The sequence below is a fragment of the Leptonychotes weddellii genome, chromosome 1 (genome assembly GCF_054177405.1).
Source record: "Leptonychotes weddellii isolate Sample4059 chromosome 1, ASM5417740v2, whole genome shotgun sequence".
Classification (NCBI taxonomy): domain Eukaryota; kingdom Metazoa; phylum Chordata; class Mammalia; order Carnivora; family Phocidae; genus Leptonychotes; species Leptonychotes weddellii.
In genome coordinates, this window is record NC_138369.1 from 58,791,587 (window position 1) to 58,809,457 (window position 17,871).

General features: G+C 43.6%; 1 protein-coding gene and 1 long non-coding RNA gene across 7 annotated transcripts in view; one reads left to right on the forward strand and one right to left on the reverse strand.

The window, feature by feature from the left end:
- RPL14 (ribosomal protein L14) overlaps positions 1-17,379 on the forward strand; it is a 145,296-nt gene extending 127,917 nt beyond the window's left edge. The window contains exons 1-7 of one of the 2 annotated variants that reach the window (XM_006738754.3): positions 9,908-10,034; positions 13,913-14,057; positions 14,568-14,669; positions 15,274-15,368; positions 16,591-16,690; positions 16,780-16,833; positions 17,048-17,379. In XM_006738754.3, the coding sequence (XP_006738817.1) occupies positions 14,055-14,057; positions 14,568-14,669; positions 15,274-15,368; positions 16,591-16,690; positions 16,780-16,833; positions 17,048-17,326 (633 nt within the window). In that variant the 5' untranslated portion in view covers positions 9,908-10,034; positions 13,913-14,054 and the 3' untranslated portion in view covers positions 17,327-17,379. Of the gene's footprint in view, positions 1-9,907; positions 10,035-13,912; positions 14,058-14,567; positions 14,670-15,273; positions 15,369-16,590; positions 16,691-16,779; positions 16,834-17,047 lie in introns of those variants that run through there. The other variant, XM_081824771.1, reaches the window with a different exon arrangement.
- LOC115942792 (uncharacterized) lies at positions 733-13,910 on the reverse strand. Of its 5 annotated transcripts, none has more exons than XR_014146464.1 (4): positions 13,787-13,910; positions 10,113-10,234; positions 9,079-9,161; positions 733-948 (listed from the first exon to the last, which is right to left on the reverse strand). It is a non-coding gene; the product is annotated as an uncharacterized LOC115942792 (long non-coding RNA). The 5 variants fall into 5 exon arrangements; XR_014146466.1 differs by having other exon boundaries at positions 733-966; XR_004077370.2 differs by lacking the exon at positions 733-948 and adding an exon at positions 8,632-8,739.
- Positions 17,380-17,871: the final 492 nt, after the last annotated feature.

Genomic DNA, 17,871 nt, shown 5'->3' on the forward strand with positions numbered 1-17,871 from the left:
CCCCCTGCTTGTGTTCCTTCTCTCGCTGTGTCTCTATCAAATAAATAAATAAAACCTTTATTAAAAAAATAAATAGGGGGCACCTGGGTGGCTCAGTCGTTAAGCATCTGCCTTCAGCTCAGGTCATGATCCCAGGGTCCTGGGATCGAGTCCCACATCGGGCTCCCTGCTCGGCGAGAAGCCTGCTTCTCCCTCTCCCATTCCCCTTGCTTGTGTTCCTGCTCTCGCTGTCTCTCTCTCTCTGTCAAATAAATAAATAAATAAAATCTATAAAAATAAATAAATAAATAAAAAATAAATAGGGGCGCCTGGGTGGCTCAGTCGTTAAGCGTCTGCCTTTGGCTCAGGTCATGATCCTGGGATCCTGGGATCAAGCCCCACATCGGGCTCCCTGCACGGCGGGAAGCCTGCTTCTCCCCTCCCACTTGCCCTGCTTGTGTTCCCTTTCTCGCTGTGTCTCTCTCTGTCAAATAAATTAATAAAATCTTTAAAAATAATAATAATAAATAAATAAATAATAAAATAAAATAAAATTATAGATCTAGGTTAACTCAAAGATTTTCTATCTCTATGATCTTCAGAAAGCCTTTTAATTTCTTTGAGCCCTGATTTCCTCATAAATAAAATAAGGATAATACCTACCTCATGGGATGGTTATAAGAAAAGAGAAAATATAGCACATAGCCAGTGTCTGGCACAGAGTATAGCCAATGAATACAGGTTTAAAAAGTATTTCTTTCACCCATTTATTTATTCATTCATTCACTCACCATACATTTTCCAGAAGACTACTATGTGCTGAGCGCTGGGCTGAGTGACTGAGGTTATAGGAGAAACCAGACAAACATCTTTCCTCTAAAAACACAGGAGACGTGAGGCCCTCTGCTGGCGCCAAGGAGAAATTTCTTCCCACACCGCGTTTTCTTTTTCTCCCCCTCACTAAAGATGCTGAAAAAAAATCAGTAGCTGAAAAATATTTTTAGTATTATAAAATAATGTGACAACTGGAGGTCTGAACATTTGATGATATCAAGGAACTGCTTTTAATTTTTGTTTAGGGGGGATGATGGAATTGTGGGTTGTTTTTTGTTTGTTTTTCAAGAATCCTTACCATTTAGATACTTACTAAACTATTTCCAGATGAAATGATATACCTGGTGTATCAGTCAGGGTTTAGCCAGAGAAAGAGAACTAGTAGGAGATATATGTGAAGGTACTGGTTTTGCAAGAAATTGGTTCATGTGATCGTGGGGGCTGAAGGCAAGTCTGAAATCCACAGGGCAGGCTGTCAGGAAGGGCTTGAGCTAACACTTCCGTCCACAAGTGAAGAAGTCAGCCATTTGAACACCTGCTGGGAGAGCCTTCTAAGCAACTGACACAGTATGTGCAAAGACTACATGTGGAATTTCTGCTTGCTCAGGGAAGCCTTGGCTCTGCTCTTAGGGTATTCCAACTGATTTAGTCAGGTTCACCAAGATTATCTAGAATAATCTCCTTTACTTAAAAACGTCAGATGGTGGGCTCTAATCACATCTACAAACCTTCACGGCAACACCTAAATTAATGAATAGCTAGGGTCTGTAGTCTAGCCAAGTTCACACATAAAATTGACCATTGCATCTGTGAGTAAATGGAATAGGGCTGGCACACGGTTTGATAGTCCTTGAGGCTGGGGTGATAGGTACAGGGGAAGTTCGTTATACTATTCTGTCTGCTTTGTACTTCTGTCTGCCTGTACTTCACAATTGTCTACAATAAAAAAGTTTTAAATATACTTTTAAAAACACTCAGAAACTCACTGCTTTATATTTGATATTTTTCTTTCTGGATCCTTTTCTCCACACATTCTTACATAGCTAAGATCATGCTGGAGTTACTATATCTTACCTCTTTCACAGTGGTATATCATCAGCACCTTCACACCTCATTAAAAATTCTTCCCAAAGGGGCACGTGGGTGGCTCAGTTGGTTCAGCGACTGCCTTCGGCTCAGGTCATGATCCCGGGGTCCTGGGATCAAGCCCTGCATCAGACTCCCTACTCGACTGGAAGCCTGCTTCTCCCTCTCCCACTCCCCCTACTTGTGTTCCCCCTCATGCTGTCTCTCTCTCTCTGTCAATTAAATAAATAAATAAAATCTTTAAAACAAAATTCTTCCCAAATATCAAAATTATTAGGAACTCAAGCTCTGGCACCACACAAACCTGGTTCAAATCCCAGTTCTGCTGTTCATTGCTGAGTGACCTTGACCTAAACTTCCTAGGCTCCCTGTGACTCAGTTTCTTTTAATAGAATTATTCAATTCATTATTCATATTAATGGAGTGTGTCCTCTGAGTCAGATCCTATTCTAGGTGCTGTGGCTATACCAATGAACAAAGCAGACAAAATCCTTGCCTTTATGGAGCTGACATTCTAGTGGGGGAAACAGATACTAAGAAACTAAATACATAATGCACAGGGGTTTGTAACTAATCCAGAGAAAAATAAATTGGGGTATGGCGGATAGAGAGTGCGAGAAGCAGGATATGGGGATTGCTACTTCATGTAAATAGGTCAGGAAAGTCTTTTCTGATGAGATGACACTTGAAGAAAGTGAAGGAATCAGCTGTTTGAATATCTGGTGGAAGAGCATTCTAAGCAAAGGACACAGTATGTGCAAAGGCCCTGGGGTAGGAACATGTTCAAGATACAGAGAGGAGGCCAGTGTGGTTGGAGCAAAAGGAACTAGAAGATGTAGGAAATAAAGTCAGAGAGCTAACAGGAAGTAGACAGGACAAGAGGAAACCACTGGAGGGTCTGGACAAAGGAAGGACAGCTGGCTTCTGTTTTAAAGGGTCTACTGTCTAGCTGCAGTGAGAAAAATAAAGTGAAGGGTACAAGGGCAAAAACAGGAAAACCAATTGGTAGGCAATTAGAATCATCCAGATGAGAGGTGCTGGTAGCTTAGATTGAGTGGTAGCAGTGGAGGCTGTAAGCAATGTCCAGATCCTGCATATATTTGAAAATAGAGCCCACAAGATTGCTGGTGTATGTGGAGTGAGAGACAGGAGGATTCAAGAATTATTCTGAAATTTTGCTTCAGCAACTGGAAGTACAGGGTGGCCATTAACTGAGGTGTGAAAACAGCGGAGGAAAAGGGTTTAGTAGGGAGAAGGTTAGGATCCAGACTGCTTTTGAAGAAGGCTGTCCATACCAGCACAAATCCACATGCATGGGGAGAACAGGAGAAAAGAAGGCAGCAACAACATTTTGCACGTGAAATGCTGACCAGCCAGCGGTAATTGACTTAGCAGACCCAAGAAATCCTAACCTAAATCAATGAGGAAATTAAGAATCAACCAATTAAATAGTAGCATCCTCAAAAAGCTCAGGAATTTGTGGATTAGGTACAGCTGGAAGTTGGGTTGGTGGGCATAAAATAAATAAGATTAGTTTAAAGCTGTTTGAGAAGTAGGAGCTCCCTGGATCCCTTCTCCCGCTCTTTGCTGATGAGAGACTACCTCTCCATAGTGCAGGCAGAGGAACTGAAAGGCACAAATCAGTTGAGGGTGGAGGCATCATACCCCCAAACAGCAGGATTAAGGGAAGTGGGGTGTATTCAGTGTTTAGACTTCAAGCCCTCTACCCCCATTAACCCTGGGGGCTCTAGGCTACTCCTGCCCTCCAGGCAGAACTTTGGAAGAGCCTTCTTTTATGGGCAATCCAAGCAGCCCATGAAGGAAAAATGTGTTGTTGGTGGGGTGTCTGGGTGGCTCAGAAGGTTAAGCGTCTGACTCTTGATTTCAGCTCAGGTCATGATCTCAAGGTTCTGAGATTGAGCCCCATGTCGGGCTCACACTGGGCATGAAACCTGCTTAAGATTCTCTCTCTCTCTCTCTCCCTCTGTCCCTCCCCCACTCTCTTAAAAAAAAAGGGGGTTGTTGGCATTTGGAGTTCCCCAGTAAAATTATCCTATAGTGAAGCTTGAGTCAACTACTGACAACCTCCATTTTTACTTCACCCCCTACCTTAAATATGAGAAGATAAACAAGGATTGCCCAGTGCCTAAGGAGTCTCATCACAGTTTTACAGTGGAGTGTAAAGAAGGAATGCAACTAGATATTTGTATTCTATCAGCCATCTTTACCAAGAGTCTGTCTGTATGTTGTTTGCTTACCTCCCATACCTTTTGCCACCTGCCCTCTTCCTTCCTAAAAAGTAGTGGTGTTCCAAGAGGCCTCTGATTTTGTTGCTTTGCTCTTGTCTATCTAAAACTCACTTCTGAATCATCTTAGAACTTGACCTCTCAGTAGGGGTAGTCTCATTGCCTTTCTCTGCATTTCAGAACCATGGTCAGGGATAAAAATACACTCTGGTGTGAAATGGGCTCCATCACACTATCATAGTATCTATGGCTGCTTTTGCACTACAACAGCAGAGTTGAATGGCTGTGGCTGAGACTGTATGGCCAGCAATGTCTAAAATATTCACTATTAGGCCCTCTGCAAGAAGAGTTTGCAGAGCCCTGATACAGATGGTCCCATTTAGTCCTAACAGCCCTTGAGGTTGACATCTGTCATCCTTGTTTTATCACGAAGGAAGCTGAGGTTGAGAGAAAGCACGTAACTTGCTCAGAGTCATAGACATATCGGTAACATCATCCAAGTGTCTGTTGACAATAGCATATGGTCTCCCATCACAGTCATTTCCCCACCTCCCAGGACCCTCAATGAGGAGACACCATAGGTCAAAGAAATCCAAAGTATTGAAGTGTCAAGCCAGCTAAGACATCATAAGTACTTTTCCTGGAGCTAACGGCCATTCTATGTGTCTCTGTCTCTTTACTTTTTCAGAAGTGACTCTGTCCACTGGTGCAAGAGCACCAACCTCACCGTAGGATCCCAACCAACCCTCCAGCTCTCCCGCAAACCTCCTACATCTCTGCCACCCTTTCCCCAAGCAAACAGCCTGACCTTTCCGAGATAAACTCATTCTACAGTTGAATAGGGAATATCAGTGAGTTCCAACACAGCCATCACAGAGGGTGCTCCTGTCCCACTCTTCCAGAGCTCTGCCAGCCCTCAAGGCCGGAGGAAAAGCCCTCCCCTGCTCCCAGCTCAAATGAGCACAGAGGTGAGAATAAACCAAATCCAACGCTTCTGAGGGAGAGGCTGCCCCAGGCTATGGAGCCCAGTCCTATCAGGTGAATTCATCCCAGGCTGCAGTGCTGAGCTACAGAGCAGTCTCCTCAGAGAAGACCTATTCCACAACTAGAGCTCTTTGAGGGCGGAGGCTGTCTTATTGACCACAGGGCCTTACTTAGGGCAGGGCTTGGCACTTGTAAGCAACAAATGAGAGCTGTAATCATTATGCGTGCATATGAGTTTGCTAAATAAATGAATCAATGAATGATGGTCTCACAACAAATCTCTTAGCACCGGGTAGTTAACCACATCTACAAACTTATAATCTACAAAGTATTTTTCACATCTTCTACCCCAGTGCACACTTCCAGGAATGTTTAGGGAAATACAGAGAGCTCTCAAACCTCGATTTCAGAGAGGAAAGGCCATTAAAAGGTTAAGTAACTCAACCAACATCACACAACCAGAGAGGGACAGAGGGGAGATGTGAACCCAGGGCTGATTCAACAGCCTGTGTTTCTTCCAGCAAAACCCTGCTTCTCTCTGCCAGAACACAGATGGCCTCCTCACTATGTACATGTCTTTTTTTGCTATCTTTCTCTATCTCTTCCCTTCTCTCTAAGGTCCCCTTTTTCCTCCCTCTTCCTTGTCTCAGGTCCCATAAAAGGATTCCTTGACTGTACTAATGATTAAATATTGTTGCTTTAAAAAAAAAAAAAGTGTGCTTGCGTTTCTACCCGGGGTTTCTCTGCAAAATTTTAATCTAATAACAGTAGGTAAAGAAAACATACAAGGCCACTTGCATTTAAGAACTCCACACGTAATTCTATTTTCTTTACTGAACCACGGTGATTAAATTTTAAATATATTGAGCACGCCTGATTGCTTTTTATGCAAATGTCCTTCAACCTGACCACATTCAAAGTTCACAAGATTTACCTCCCCTAGTAAAAGAGCAAGCTCCATTTACACTGGAAAGCCTTTTTAAAACAATCACATAAATCAAGTAGCGAAACTCAAAAATATGTTCAGCAGACACATGTGCCCTGGGGCAAGTTCCAAGTACCAGTTATAAGCTCAGCAATCCCGAGAGCCTGCCGGCCACTCTGGGTCAAGTTCACCCAAGACCTGATGCCTATCAGATGTCCTGAGGAATTCATGTCAAGGCCAGGCCAAACAAGCCTTTCCTCCCTTCCAGAGTGCCTCATCAGATTCAGATTCTCTCCTGCTGCAGATTGGACATGAATAGGCATAGAGGCCAGCATAGTGGATGTACTGATGCTGGGGTAGGAAATGAAGTTCAAGTGTATGGCAGCAAGGATATTATATGGCTGCCCCTGCCTAGGAACATCCATCCATTCAGCCATCCACCTCTACAGCTCTGCTCTACAACTGGTCCAGGTAGGGACCATCTCCCTTGAATGCCTCATACAGTGCCACCTCAGGCTCATCATTCTCCAGCAGATGCAGATGGTGTGGGATGAGGTACTGAGCAATGAATCCCAGCAAGCATTTCAACAGCTGCTCCTGCACCTCAGAAACGACATGGTTCAGAAGAGGGAATGAACAAGGACTTTCTGTGGTTCTCTTGGAGGCCTGTGGCTATGAAGACATTATGGGAAACTTGCTGGCCACACATCATGGGGGAAAGTGAAAGTGTGAGGATATTCTTCAATTCTCGTGCTTTACTTCATTGTACCTGGGCACAAAGCCTGGGTCCCACTGCTCCTCATCTTCAGGAACCTCTGGATGACAATGTTGGCTTCGTCAGACGAGTGAATGGGGTCAGTATCAGCCTGCCTCAGCCAATCCAGCCTGAGGCAAGGATTTAGTATATGAAGATGTACTCAACACACAGCGTCATCACTGTAAAGTCAAACTTGCTGATAGAATAAAAACGGCCCCTCAGCACCCCTGTAGGTGCCTATTTCCTGGAAAACTTTGATGGTGATTGTATACTTCACGGGAAAAGGCTCAGACTCTGAGAGTCTGCCCCACCTGGCATTTTTCTCTGATGCTTTTCTCCCACTCCTCTTCCTCCTCCTTCCCCCCCCTCGTTCAGGAATGCCTGCAGCAATCCCAGCCAAGTGGTGAAGTGTTCTGAGAGTGCCTTTGGAAGTCCATGACTTTGCCTACACTATCTAGAAGCTTGGTAACTGGCTCCACTGCATAGGACCATATAATAGCTGAAGCCATCTCCCACATCTTAGAGGTCAAGAACAAGACCTCGGGAAAGCTGTCAGAAATCCTTGCCAGCTGCTCATTGATGGAAAAATGAAACCCCGCAGGAGCTCCTCTGGTAAACCCCAGACTGCTATTCTCTGGAAGAGATTCTCAGTCATGTCAACAGCCTCTACAAAATCAATCAGATCTTAACAAAGTTCCACCTTACCTTCTGCACTCTGGTGAAAACAGCACACAAAGAGGGGGAGACTTCCTTTGGGAGAGATACCAGTGCTATCTATGATTACACTAAAAAATGTATCTGCTTTTACCCGTTCCTGGAGCTTGTTCTGGATTGAGGGGCCCATTAGCTTGACCAGTTCATTTTACAAGTGTTCAGCTGTTTCCAGAGTACATAGCTAACATTTTCTTTTAACAGTGGGTCCAGTTCTGTAATATAATGTGAGAATGTATATATAATCTTAGTGTTAGTGAGCTTTCCATGCAAAGGAATATTCTGTCTTCCACGGAGAATAAGGAGTTTAATTATTTATTTTAGGGCACGATGATTTCTTTCTGTCAACTCCTTATACTTAAAGGCAACAGAAGCCTTCACATTTGCTGTGGCCTTACCACGTTCCTTAGATCTGCTATATTTCCCAAGTATTTTCTTGACACTGGACCAATCTTTTGAAAGCACAGAACCCAACACTACCTCTTTAGTTGCTAAACACAAAAAACAGACCACAAAATACCCCATCCAGGCATTTGGAGTACTGGACAAACTTGTACTGCTGAAGAGCTGGGTGCTACATCCCAGTAGTCCTGACCCATGTCAGAGTCCATCACCTCTTTGGGAACTGGTAGCTGGAAGTGAGGCAACTAATGGGTTGCTAAAACAACAACAACAACAAAAAACCCTTCATTTGCTCTAAGGTCCCCATGATTTAATAGGCCAATGTCTTCCTCATGGGCATCTTTCTCATCACAGAATACGCCATCACCCGTGGTTTGTGACCTTACCTTCTGCTCTACAACATAAAAGATCTAAAACTTCGCCATTGATAAAACCTTCAGAGTTCTTTCCTTCTATATGTCTCATCAGCATTTCTGTGACCTAAACATTAGCTCTGACTGAGAAAAGTAAAATCTGCATGGCTCTTCCTTCAGGCAGAAAAAAAAAGATACATATAAAGACCATTATAAAGTTAAAAAGAAACATTATGTCTGCCAACCAATACTACATCTGTATAGTGTCATAATAACCTTCTTCTTTGAGCACTACCACTTTCTTACTCATGTAGAAACTTTGTTCTCTAAAATCAAGGACTCTCAGAATGAAAGTTTCTTTTTGTAAGATTTTATTTGAGAGAGAGAGCACGAGGGGGAGGAGGGGCAGAGGGAGAGGGAGAAACAGAATCCCCGCTGAGCAGTGAGCCAGATGATCATGACCTGAGCCAAACAAAGGCAGACGCTTAACCAAATGCGCCACCAGGCGCCCCGAGAATGAAAGTTTCAATTAACCACTCAGATGCAAAGCTTCAGAAAAGGGGTTTCTACACAAAATTCTCAGACACAGGACCATGGGTCCATTTTGCTATCTAGGACTGATGTTGACCCCTTTACACAGTCCTGCTTTGCATCGAGCCTATCAAAACAGTGTTTCATTTAAATTTCATCTAAACTTTACATCTGCCCACAATTCTGTAGCTCAGTCTTTTCCTCCGTTTGGTTAAATGACCCATGGTGTCTCTGGTGTGCAGTCTCCCTTATTACAATGAATCAACGCACCTGATTTTGCAGGACTACAAGTTTATTCCTGATGGCTTTGGGTTGCTTGGGCTGAGACACTGTCTTGCTCGGCTTTGGGGCTCCTAAGATGAAAATTTTGAAAGTAGATGTAACATGCACTTTTTTTTCACTCTAAATATATCGTGCCAGGTAGGCTTATGACTACCATGCCAGTTTGGTCATGACTGGGATGTGTTCACATCTCGGAAAGGTTACAGGAACAAGAAAGAAGTCAGGATTCTAGGTAGCTTTCGGTTCACTTCTTGAACAGGCTTAGATTTCTCTTTTGGGAACTCGACAAACATTTTGTCTGCTAAACTGACGCTTCCATCCCCCGTGACTGAAAGAAACAAAGGAGACACACCTACTCAGCTGAAGCTGACAGGTACTCTGGGATCCAGCTGATTACAGGAGTACAGCTCTGGACACGCTGACACCCGCAGGGACTCTAAGGGGAACTGGGCGTGTTGCTGCCGTCCTCCGCGTCCCCCAGCCGGGACCCGGGACCAGCTCTACCTCTCTGTTCGGTGCTCCCTGGCAGAAAACCAAAGCGGGGCGCCCGTCTTTGCCCCTCACATCCATCTCTGGCCACAAGCAAGCGCAGGAGGGCGCAGCTTCAGACTGACATAGGTTCCAAAATAGCCCACGCGAACGACCCTCGAAGGATCCAAGCCTAAGAACGCCTGCAGCTTGCCACGTTTGTTAACGGGCACGGCCCTCAGCTAGCCCTTCCTCTCGGTGATTGGACGAGCAGAGACGGCGTAGGGCGGGAAGCGTGGCTCTGCAGGGAGGAGCCGGATAAACTACTGGGCGTGTCCATGACGCCATATTGGGTCCTGGCGTGGTCCTGAAGTTGCCCTTCCTCCCGGTGATTGGACGAGCCCGTTGGGGGTCCTGGAAGGGGCGTACCCAGCCAACTTGAGCTGTGCGCTTGGGCTGGTCGTCTGGTTTCTGAGGTCTGTAGCTGTTGATTTTCTTGCTCATTCCTGGACGCCCGCCACCTCGCGAGATACATAAGTCTTAGTTGGACTTACCTACCCATTCTAATGGAGCTTCGAAGAAATCTGAAAACCTCCTTGGAGTTGCTTGGGGAGGGGTCTTTAGATGCTTCTTCATGGACGTGGTGTCATTCTTCAGGGAGAGTGGGGATCATATCCTTGGAAGAGGGGACACAACTGCATGAGTAGCCGCGAGACTTATAGCTACAACGGGATTAGGAGTGAGGGATGCAGAATTGCTGGGGGGAAAACCTAGGAAGGTGTTGGGGTGAGATTTTGGGGGTCCTTGAATGCCAGGCTAAGGAGTTTGGACTTTATCCCGTAGAATAGGGGATAAAAATGAACATTTGGAGAACTTTAAACAGGGGTGACATGATCAGATAGTGAAATTTATTTTTATTTTTATTTTTTTTATTTTTTTAAGATTTTATTTGACAGAGAGAGACACAGTGAGAGAGGGAACACAAGCAGGGGGAGTGGGAGAGGGAGAAGCAGGCCTCCCACCAAGCAGGGAGCCCAATGCGGGACTCAATCCCAGGACCCTGGGACCATGACCTGAGCCGAAGGCAGATGCTCAACGACTGAGCCACCCAGGCGCCCCCAGATAGTGAAATTTAGAAAAATAATTCTGTAACTGGAGAATCCCAAGGTATTTCTTCAAGTGTGTTTCAGTGAACCAGTTGGGGAGCTTGTTTTTAAATGCAGATTCTAGCCCCTCCCTAGACCTGCAAATCAGATTATGCGCAAATCTGAGAGTAAAGATTTGAATTGTCACAAGCTGACCATTAAGAGACATCACCAACAGCTCAGAAGCCTCTTACTCCCCAGCCACTGCTGCCTGCACCAAGGTTAAACATGATCATTACTTCTAACAATCATAGATTGCTTGTTTTGAATTTTATATAAATTAAATCATATAGCATATACTCTTTGTATCTGGCTTATTTTGGTGTTATGTGTAAATTCATCAGTATCGTTCCTTATAGTTGCTGTTGACTCCATTCCTAACAACTTTTATCCATTCTCTTATGGCCTTTGAGTAGTTTCTAGTTTGGGGCTTATTAGCAGAAAAAAAGTGCTGCTATGAACTTTCTTATTCATGCCTTTTGCTTTGAATTATAAAGCAAGAGGGTGCCTGGGTGGCTCAGTCGTTAAGCATCTGCCTTCGGCTCAGGTCATGATCCCAGGGTCCTGGGATCGAGCCCCACATCGAGCCCCACATCGGGCTCCCTGCTCAGCGGGAAGCCTGCTTGTCTCTCTCCCTCTCCCCCTGCTTGTGTTCCCTCTCTCGCTGTGTCTCTGTCAAAAAAAATAAATAAAACCTTAAAAAAAAAAAAAGGAAATTATAAAGCAAGATCCCAAGGTCTAAATACTAATTCATTCACTACCTGTTTATTGAGGCTACTGTACAAAGAAAAAAATGGCCAAAGTCCTGCCCTCATGGAACTGATTCCAACTGGTACAAAACTATTACCTGTGGACAGAAAAATAAGTCAAACAATTGCAATTGTGATAATAGCTCTGAGGAAATAAAGAAATTGAGCTAAGACAGGAGGAAGGGGACTAACCTATTTTTTTATGTGATAGGTTAAGTCTCTTAGAAGAGATATCTGGGAAAAAATACAAGAGATGGTTGGCACTGCCATGCATTGAGTATGAACAGAGGTGAGAGCATTCTTGGCAGGACGAGTCACCATGTGAAAAACTCACAGACAAGGAGAGAACTTGGCCTGTTCAAGACCAGTGTAGCTGAGGCACAATAAGGATGGGAAAGGAGGGATGACACAGGTGTGTTTGAATATAGGAGCATATGATGCAGGGCTTTATAGGCTAGAGTAAGAAGTTTAGATTTTATTTTTTTGATTTTATTTTTTTAAAGATTTTATTTATTTGAGAGAGAGAGAGCACAAGCGGGAGGTGGGGCAGAGGGAGAAACAGACTCCCCTGCCTAGCAGGGAGCCCAATGTGGGGCTCTATCCCACGACCGCAGGATCATGACCTGAGCACCCCTAGATTTTATTTGAAAATACTATAGAAAACCACTGAAGTGTTTTAACAATAAAGTGATGTTATCTGATTTATTTTTTTTTTAAGATCCCTATGTCTGATGAGCAGAGAATAGATTAAGGGAAGCAGTGGAGAAAGCAGGTCATTTAGGAGGCTGGTAGAATAGTCCTGGAAAATACTAGCATAGAGTTTAGAAGAAAGGACTGAAAGACATTTGGGAATTGCCAGTACAACAATCTCCTTAATCCAGCGATGAAAGGTAACACTGTATATTTAGGCAAAGAGATATCCTATGCGTGTATTCTTATGTTTTGCATCAAGGGCACAGCATTTCTACCAAAAATGCATAATCTGAATCTGATCATGGGGCAAACTACAAGGTCATATTGAAAGACAGTCTATAGGGGCGCCTGGTGGCTCAGTCGTTAAGCGTCTGCCTTTAGCTTGGGTTGTGATCCCAGGGTCCTGGGATCGAGCCCCACGTCGGGCTTCCTGCTCAGGGGGGGGCCTGCTTCTCCCTCTCCCACTGCCCCTGCTTGTGTTCCTGCTCTCGCTGTCTCTCTCTGTCAAATAAATAAATTTAAAAATCTTTAAAAAAAAAAAAGTCTGTAAACCAATTTGCCTGTATTTTAAAATGTCAGTATTATGAAAGACAAAGATGTAGAAACTATTATAGATATTAAGACTAGACATGACAGCTTCCAACTTGTAACCCTCCATTAGATCATGAAGCAGGAAACAAAATTTTCCTTTATTTGCACTAAAGGACATAAGTGGGACAACTGATAACATGTGAATAAAACTACAGAATAAATGATAGATTATGTTAGTATAATTTTCCTGATTTTGATCATTGTACTGATTATGTAAGATAATGTCCTCATTTTTTAGGAAATGGCTGTTAAGAGACAAAGGAACATTTTGTCTAACATCCTCTCAAATGATTCAGAAAAAAAATGATAGAACAGGGGCACCTGGGTGGCTCAGTTAGTTAAGCGACTGCCTTCTGCTCAGGTCCTGATCCGGGAGTCCCAGGATGGAGTCCTGCATAGGGCTCCCTGGTCAGCAGGGAGTCTGCTTCTCCCTCTGATCCTCCTCCCTCTCATGCTATCACTCTCTCTCAATAAATAAATAAAAATCTTTAAAAAAAAAATGATAGAACAATAAAGCAAGCATAAAATGTTAACATTTGGGGAGAAGTGCCTGGGTGGTTTAGTCCTTAAGCATCAGACTCTTGATTTCTGCTCAGTTCATGATTTCAGGGCTGTGAGATCAAGCCCCACGTCGGGCTCTGCATTGGGTGTGGAGCCTGCTTAGGATTCTCTTTCTCCCTCTGCGTCTGTCTCTCTCTTTCAATAAATAAATTCCCTCTGCGTCTCTCTCTCTCTCTCAATAAATACATACATACACACATACATAAGTATGTATATATTTGGGGAATCTAAGAAGCATTTATGGGAATTATTTGTACTAGTTTTGCAACTTTTCTTTTAAGTCTTAACTACTTTAAAATAAAATGTTAACAGAATTGCTGGGATCACTTAGAGAAAAAAATCTAGTACTAAGCCATGAGTAACAACATTTAGACCAAAATCTGAAATACTTATGAGTAACAGAAGGAAAAACGGAAGAACGTTAAAAGAAGTAAAATGAAATGTGGACACAGTTATAATGAAAGGCATAGCTTCTGTGCTCTTCCTCACCCGAAAATCCTAAGAGATGACCTGCCTCCCGCGAGACAAGACGTATCACCAACGCTAGCTAATCTCACTGCTTGTTGCTGTGAAAAGGTAGCAAACCTCCGACAGGCTTCCGCCATGTTTTCCCAGTGAGCATGCGTGCACGTACGCACGTACTACCCCAACCAATCGGTGCTCACGTCGACGACTCGTTAATCTCAGGGGCGGGGCGGCCTTCTACACTTGCGCACGGCCCGGCGGGCTTTCTTTCTTCTCGCCGAGCGCCGCCAACATGGTGAGTATTGCGGTTTGGGGCTCCTGGTCTGGCGGCCATGGCGTTCCACTTCCGCCTGGTAGGGGAAACGAAAGCTTGGGACGACCCCCATCGGATCTTAGGTAGCGTGCGGTGAGGGTCCCTGGGCGGGGGGATCACGGAGTTTAGGAGCTTCCCGGGCGCGCGGCCAACGAGCGCGTGGAGGGCTGTGCAGGCCCGGCACGCCGTGCGCCTCGGCGTGCGCGCCGTGGCCGCCAGAGCTAGAAAGCTGGAGCGGCCCGGGGCGTACCGGGGCCCAGCCGGACTGGGGCTTTGAAGGCTCCATACGCCTGGAGGCCAGCGGGAACCCGGCTTTTGCCGCTGCCGGCTCTGCGTATTTCGTCCATCCATCAGGTCGTCCCATGGCACTTGGGCGTGTTCCCCCAGCGTTCTTTTCGCTATACTTAGTTACACTGCCTTTGAACAGCAAAACCTTATAAACAAATGAGTATTTTTAGTAAGTCTCATTCTCTCCCTTCTCCTCGATTTTAGGTGTTCAGGCGTTTCGTGGAGGTTGGCCGGGTGGCCTACGTCTCCTTTGGGCCTCATGCTGGGAAGCTGGTCGCAATTGTAGATGTTATTGATCAGAACAGGGTAAGTGTAAGGAAAAGTGTCAGTTTCACATGTTATGACTGATACGCAGTATAGATGGTAATTTTCCCAAAGGCCCTCTAAGGTAGGAATATTGCGGGTGGTGGGTTTATTTTACCATTGAGGAGACAGGCAGTGCGAAATGGGGATTTCAAGCACAGACTTGAGTTGGCCAGTATTACTGAGTTTGAGTATTACCTCTGCCACTTAAGGCATGCCTTTTAACAAATTATGGGTTGAAACATTGGTGAGGTTTAAATGAGTTCGTCTGTGTAAAGCGAATTTAGAACAAAGCCAGGCACATAGCCTTCTATGCCCTTGTATGCTACTGTTGGTATTTGAGGACCACAAACTAAGGGATTGACCAAAGATTGTGAATGAACATAACATTGATTGTTGGAAACATAAGGATTAAAGACTTAAAAATTTTTGTCCAGTAAGTTACATGGAGTTAGGTTATAGGTTACACTACCAATAGTAGTTTTATCTTTCTTAAAAGCATTTAAGTAGTAGAGATTTGGTGATTCTGAAAAGACCTATATATAGACGATCTGCTTGGGTTGCTATTATGTTCTGCACTGAGATTTTTTTATCTTACTTGTTCTAGGCTTTGGTTGATGGACCTTGCACTCAGGTAAGGAGACAGGCTATGCCTTTCAAGTGCATGCAGCTCACTGACTTCATCCTCAAATTCCCTCACAGGTAACTATCCACCACCCAATACCCCTCCCTTAGCTTTGCTTATATACTGGTAAAAGTTTGCTTGGATTAATTCAAAAAAGTTTTGCTATCTTGTTTGTTTCTTGAGAATGTAGTATACAGTGTTGAAGAGTAAGCAATTCAGAAGAGGGATTTTCAGAATAGAAGTAGGTGGCCATTGTTTACTTTTTAAATGTCCTGTGATTATCTTTCCACTCTGCCAGTTCTCTGGCTTTGTCTTTATCCAGATTTGCCATCCTTTTTCTTGTCCCCTGTCAGGATTTTCACAACAAAGACCTTCCTAAGGAATTCTGGTCTCCCAAACATGTTTTAGTCACCTTTAGCTTCAAAACAAAAATACTAATTCTTTTCTCTCACAATACTAGTTGTCATTAGTTGAGCTTTTAGTGTTTGTCAGTTATTAAGTATTTGACGTATGTCATCTTGTTTTGATAGCTACTAAGGAGGTTCTATTCCCGACTCTTTATAGGGAATTGAGGGAATCAGTAGTGATTCTTTTTTGATGTGAGGTAGATTATGGAAGTTAAAACACTGTGGTGGTTACTCGGTACCGTCGCAGACAGCCGCAGTGGAACATGTGTTGTAACATGTCCTGCTGGTTTATTTCTTAAGCATGCAGGGTTTTGATACTTGAAATATTTGAAAGAAACTTCAAAATGGTTATAATTAGATTTTGTGGTGTTTGGCCACATCTCTTTAAGCATTATTGTACAGAAGGCCTGAGGATTAGCTTTACCTCATTCTTTATGAAAAGGAAATTGCTTTGTATACATCCACTACAGTAGAGTGATGTTATATGCAAGATCAGAGGTAATTTTTAAACACAGAAAATGAGCTGGTTTGCATTTTTTATTAAAATGATGTGTTTGAGGGGCTCCTGGCTGACTTAGTCTGTAGAGCATGTGACTCTTAATCTTGGGATTGTGAGTTTAAGCCCCATGTTGGACCTAGAGCTTACTTTAAAAATAAATAAAATCTTATGTTTGGGACTGTAAGACATCCTGTTTTAGTGAACAACATTCAAGTAAGACATAGTGTGCCAAGTGGTATGTGGCATATGGTGTCACCTAGGGCTGGAGGTATAATGAATGAGAAAGGTACTTTTGACATCATTTTGCTTATGCTTTTTAACTTAAGGGAGTATAAATTGTGCTTTCAGAGGGCTCAAAGCTGATTTCTTAATCTGATTTTGGCTCTTTCCTAGTGCCCGCCAGAAGTATGTCCGACAAGCCTGGCAGAAGGCAGATATCAATACAAAATGGGCAGCCACAAGATGGGCCAAGAAGATTGAAGCCAGAGAAAGGGTAATGGCTTAGGGTCATTTGAATTGTGACCTTTTCTTTTTTGGAGGGGTGATAGGTGGCATGAGCGATTATTTATTTATTTTTAACAGAAAGCCAAGATGACAGATTTTGATCGTTATAAAGTCATGAAGGCAAAGAAAATGGTAAGTTTTTAAATTAATACAGGATTTTTATATTCTAACCCTAAACTTCTCTGGTAATTCTGCTTGCCCAAGCTTGGTAGATCAAAGTTGAATTCATAGGGGTTTTAAACATAAGGTTTGTTTTCTTGCATATGTATTCTCTACATATAGGATGAACAACAAAAGAGTTTTTTGTGTGCATACATGATAAATAACTTACATTGAAATTTTTCAGAGGAACAGAATAATCAAGCTTGAAGTTAGGAAGCTACAAAAAGCAGCTCTCATGAAAGCGTCTCCTAAAAAAGCACCTGCTGCTAAGGGTGCGGCTGCAGCAGCTGCTGCAAAGGTTCCAGCCAAAAAGATGGCCGCTGTGGGCAAGAAGGCTCCAGCCCAGAAGGTTCCTGCCCCGAAAGCTGCAGGCCAGAAGGCAGGACCTCCAAAGGCTCAGAAGGGTCAGAAAGCTCCAGCTCAGAAAGCACCTGCTCCAAAGGCATCTGGCAAGAAAGCATAAAGAGCATAAGAGGCTATTAAAAACAAGTAATAAAGGTTCTTTTTGACACGCTGGCAAGTGTACTTGATCTGTGGCATAAAGTCTATTGCTAGGGTCAGGACTGTGGAGCAGATTGGTAGGATTGTTGATGTTACCGTTAAGAGTATTGTTTTTTTAGCCCCGGTCTGTCCAGTATAAAGCCATCACAAAGTCATAACTAGCGTGCTCATAGGAAATGGATCGTTTATAGCACTGGGTGAGTTTTTCCCCTTGTACAAATATATTTCCTATAAAGTCCCAGCAGATTTTGATGCTTGAGAGGTTAGTAAATTTTCTTTAAAAAAATAAAGTGTAGGAAACCAAGACAAGTAAACTAAATAACGTTATGGTACGATAAAGTTTTTCTGTTCTTATTTCCTTTTATTTCTAACCAAAAGCTGGCTTCTGAGCCTCACTGGGATTCATGGGGACAAAACTCATTTTGCTTGGTGATACTAATAGGCAAGTGATGTGGTGTAGATAGGGGTAATGCAGGCAGTTTGGGGTTACCCAGCCTTTCCTGAAGG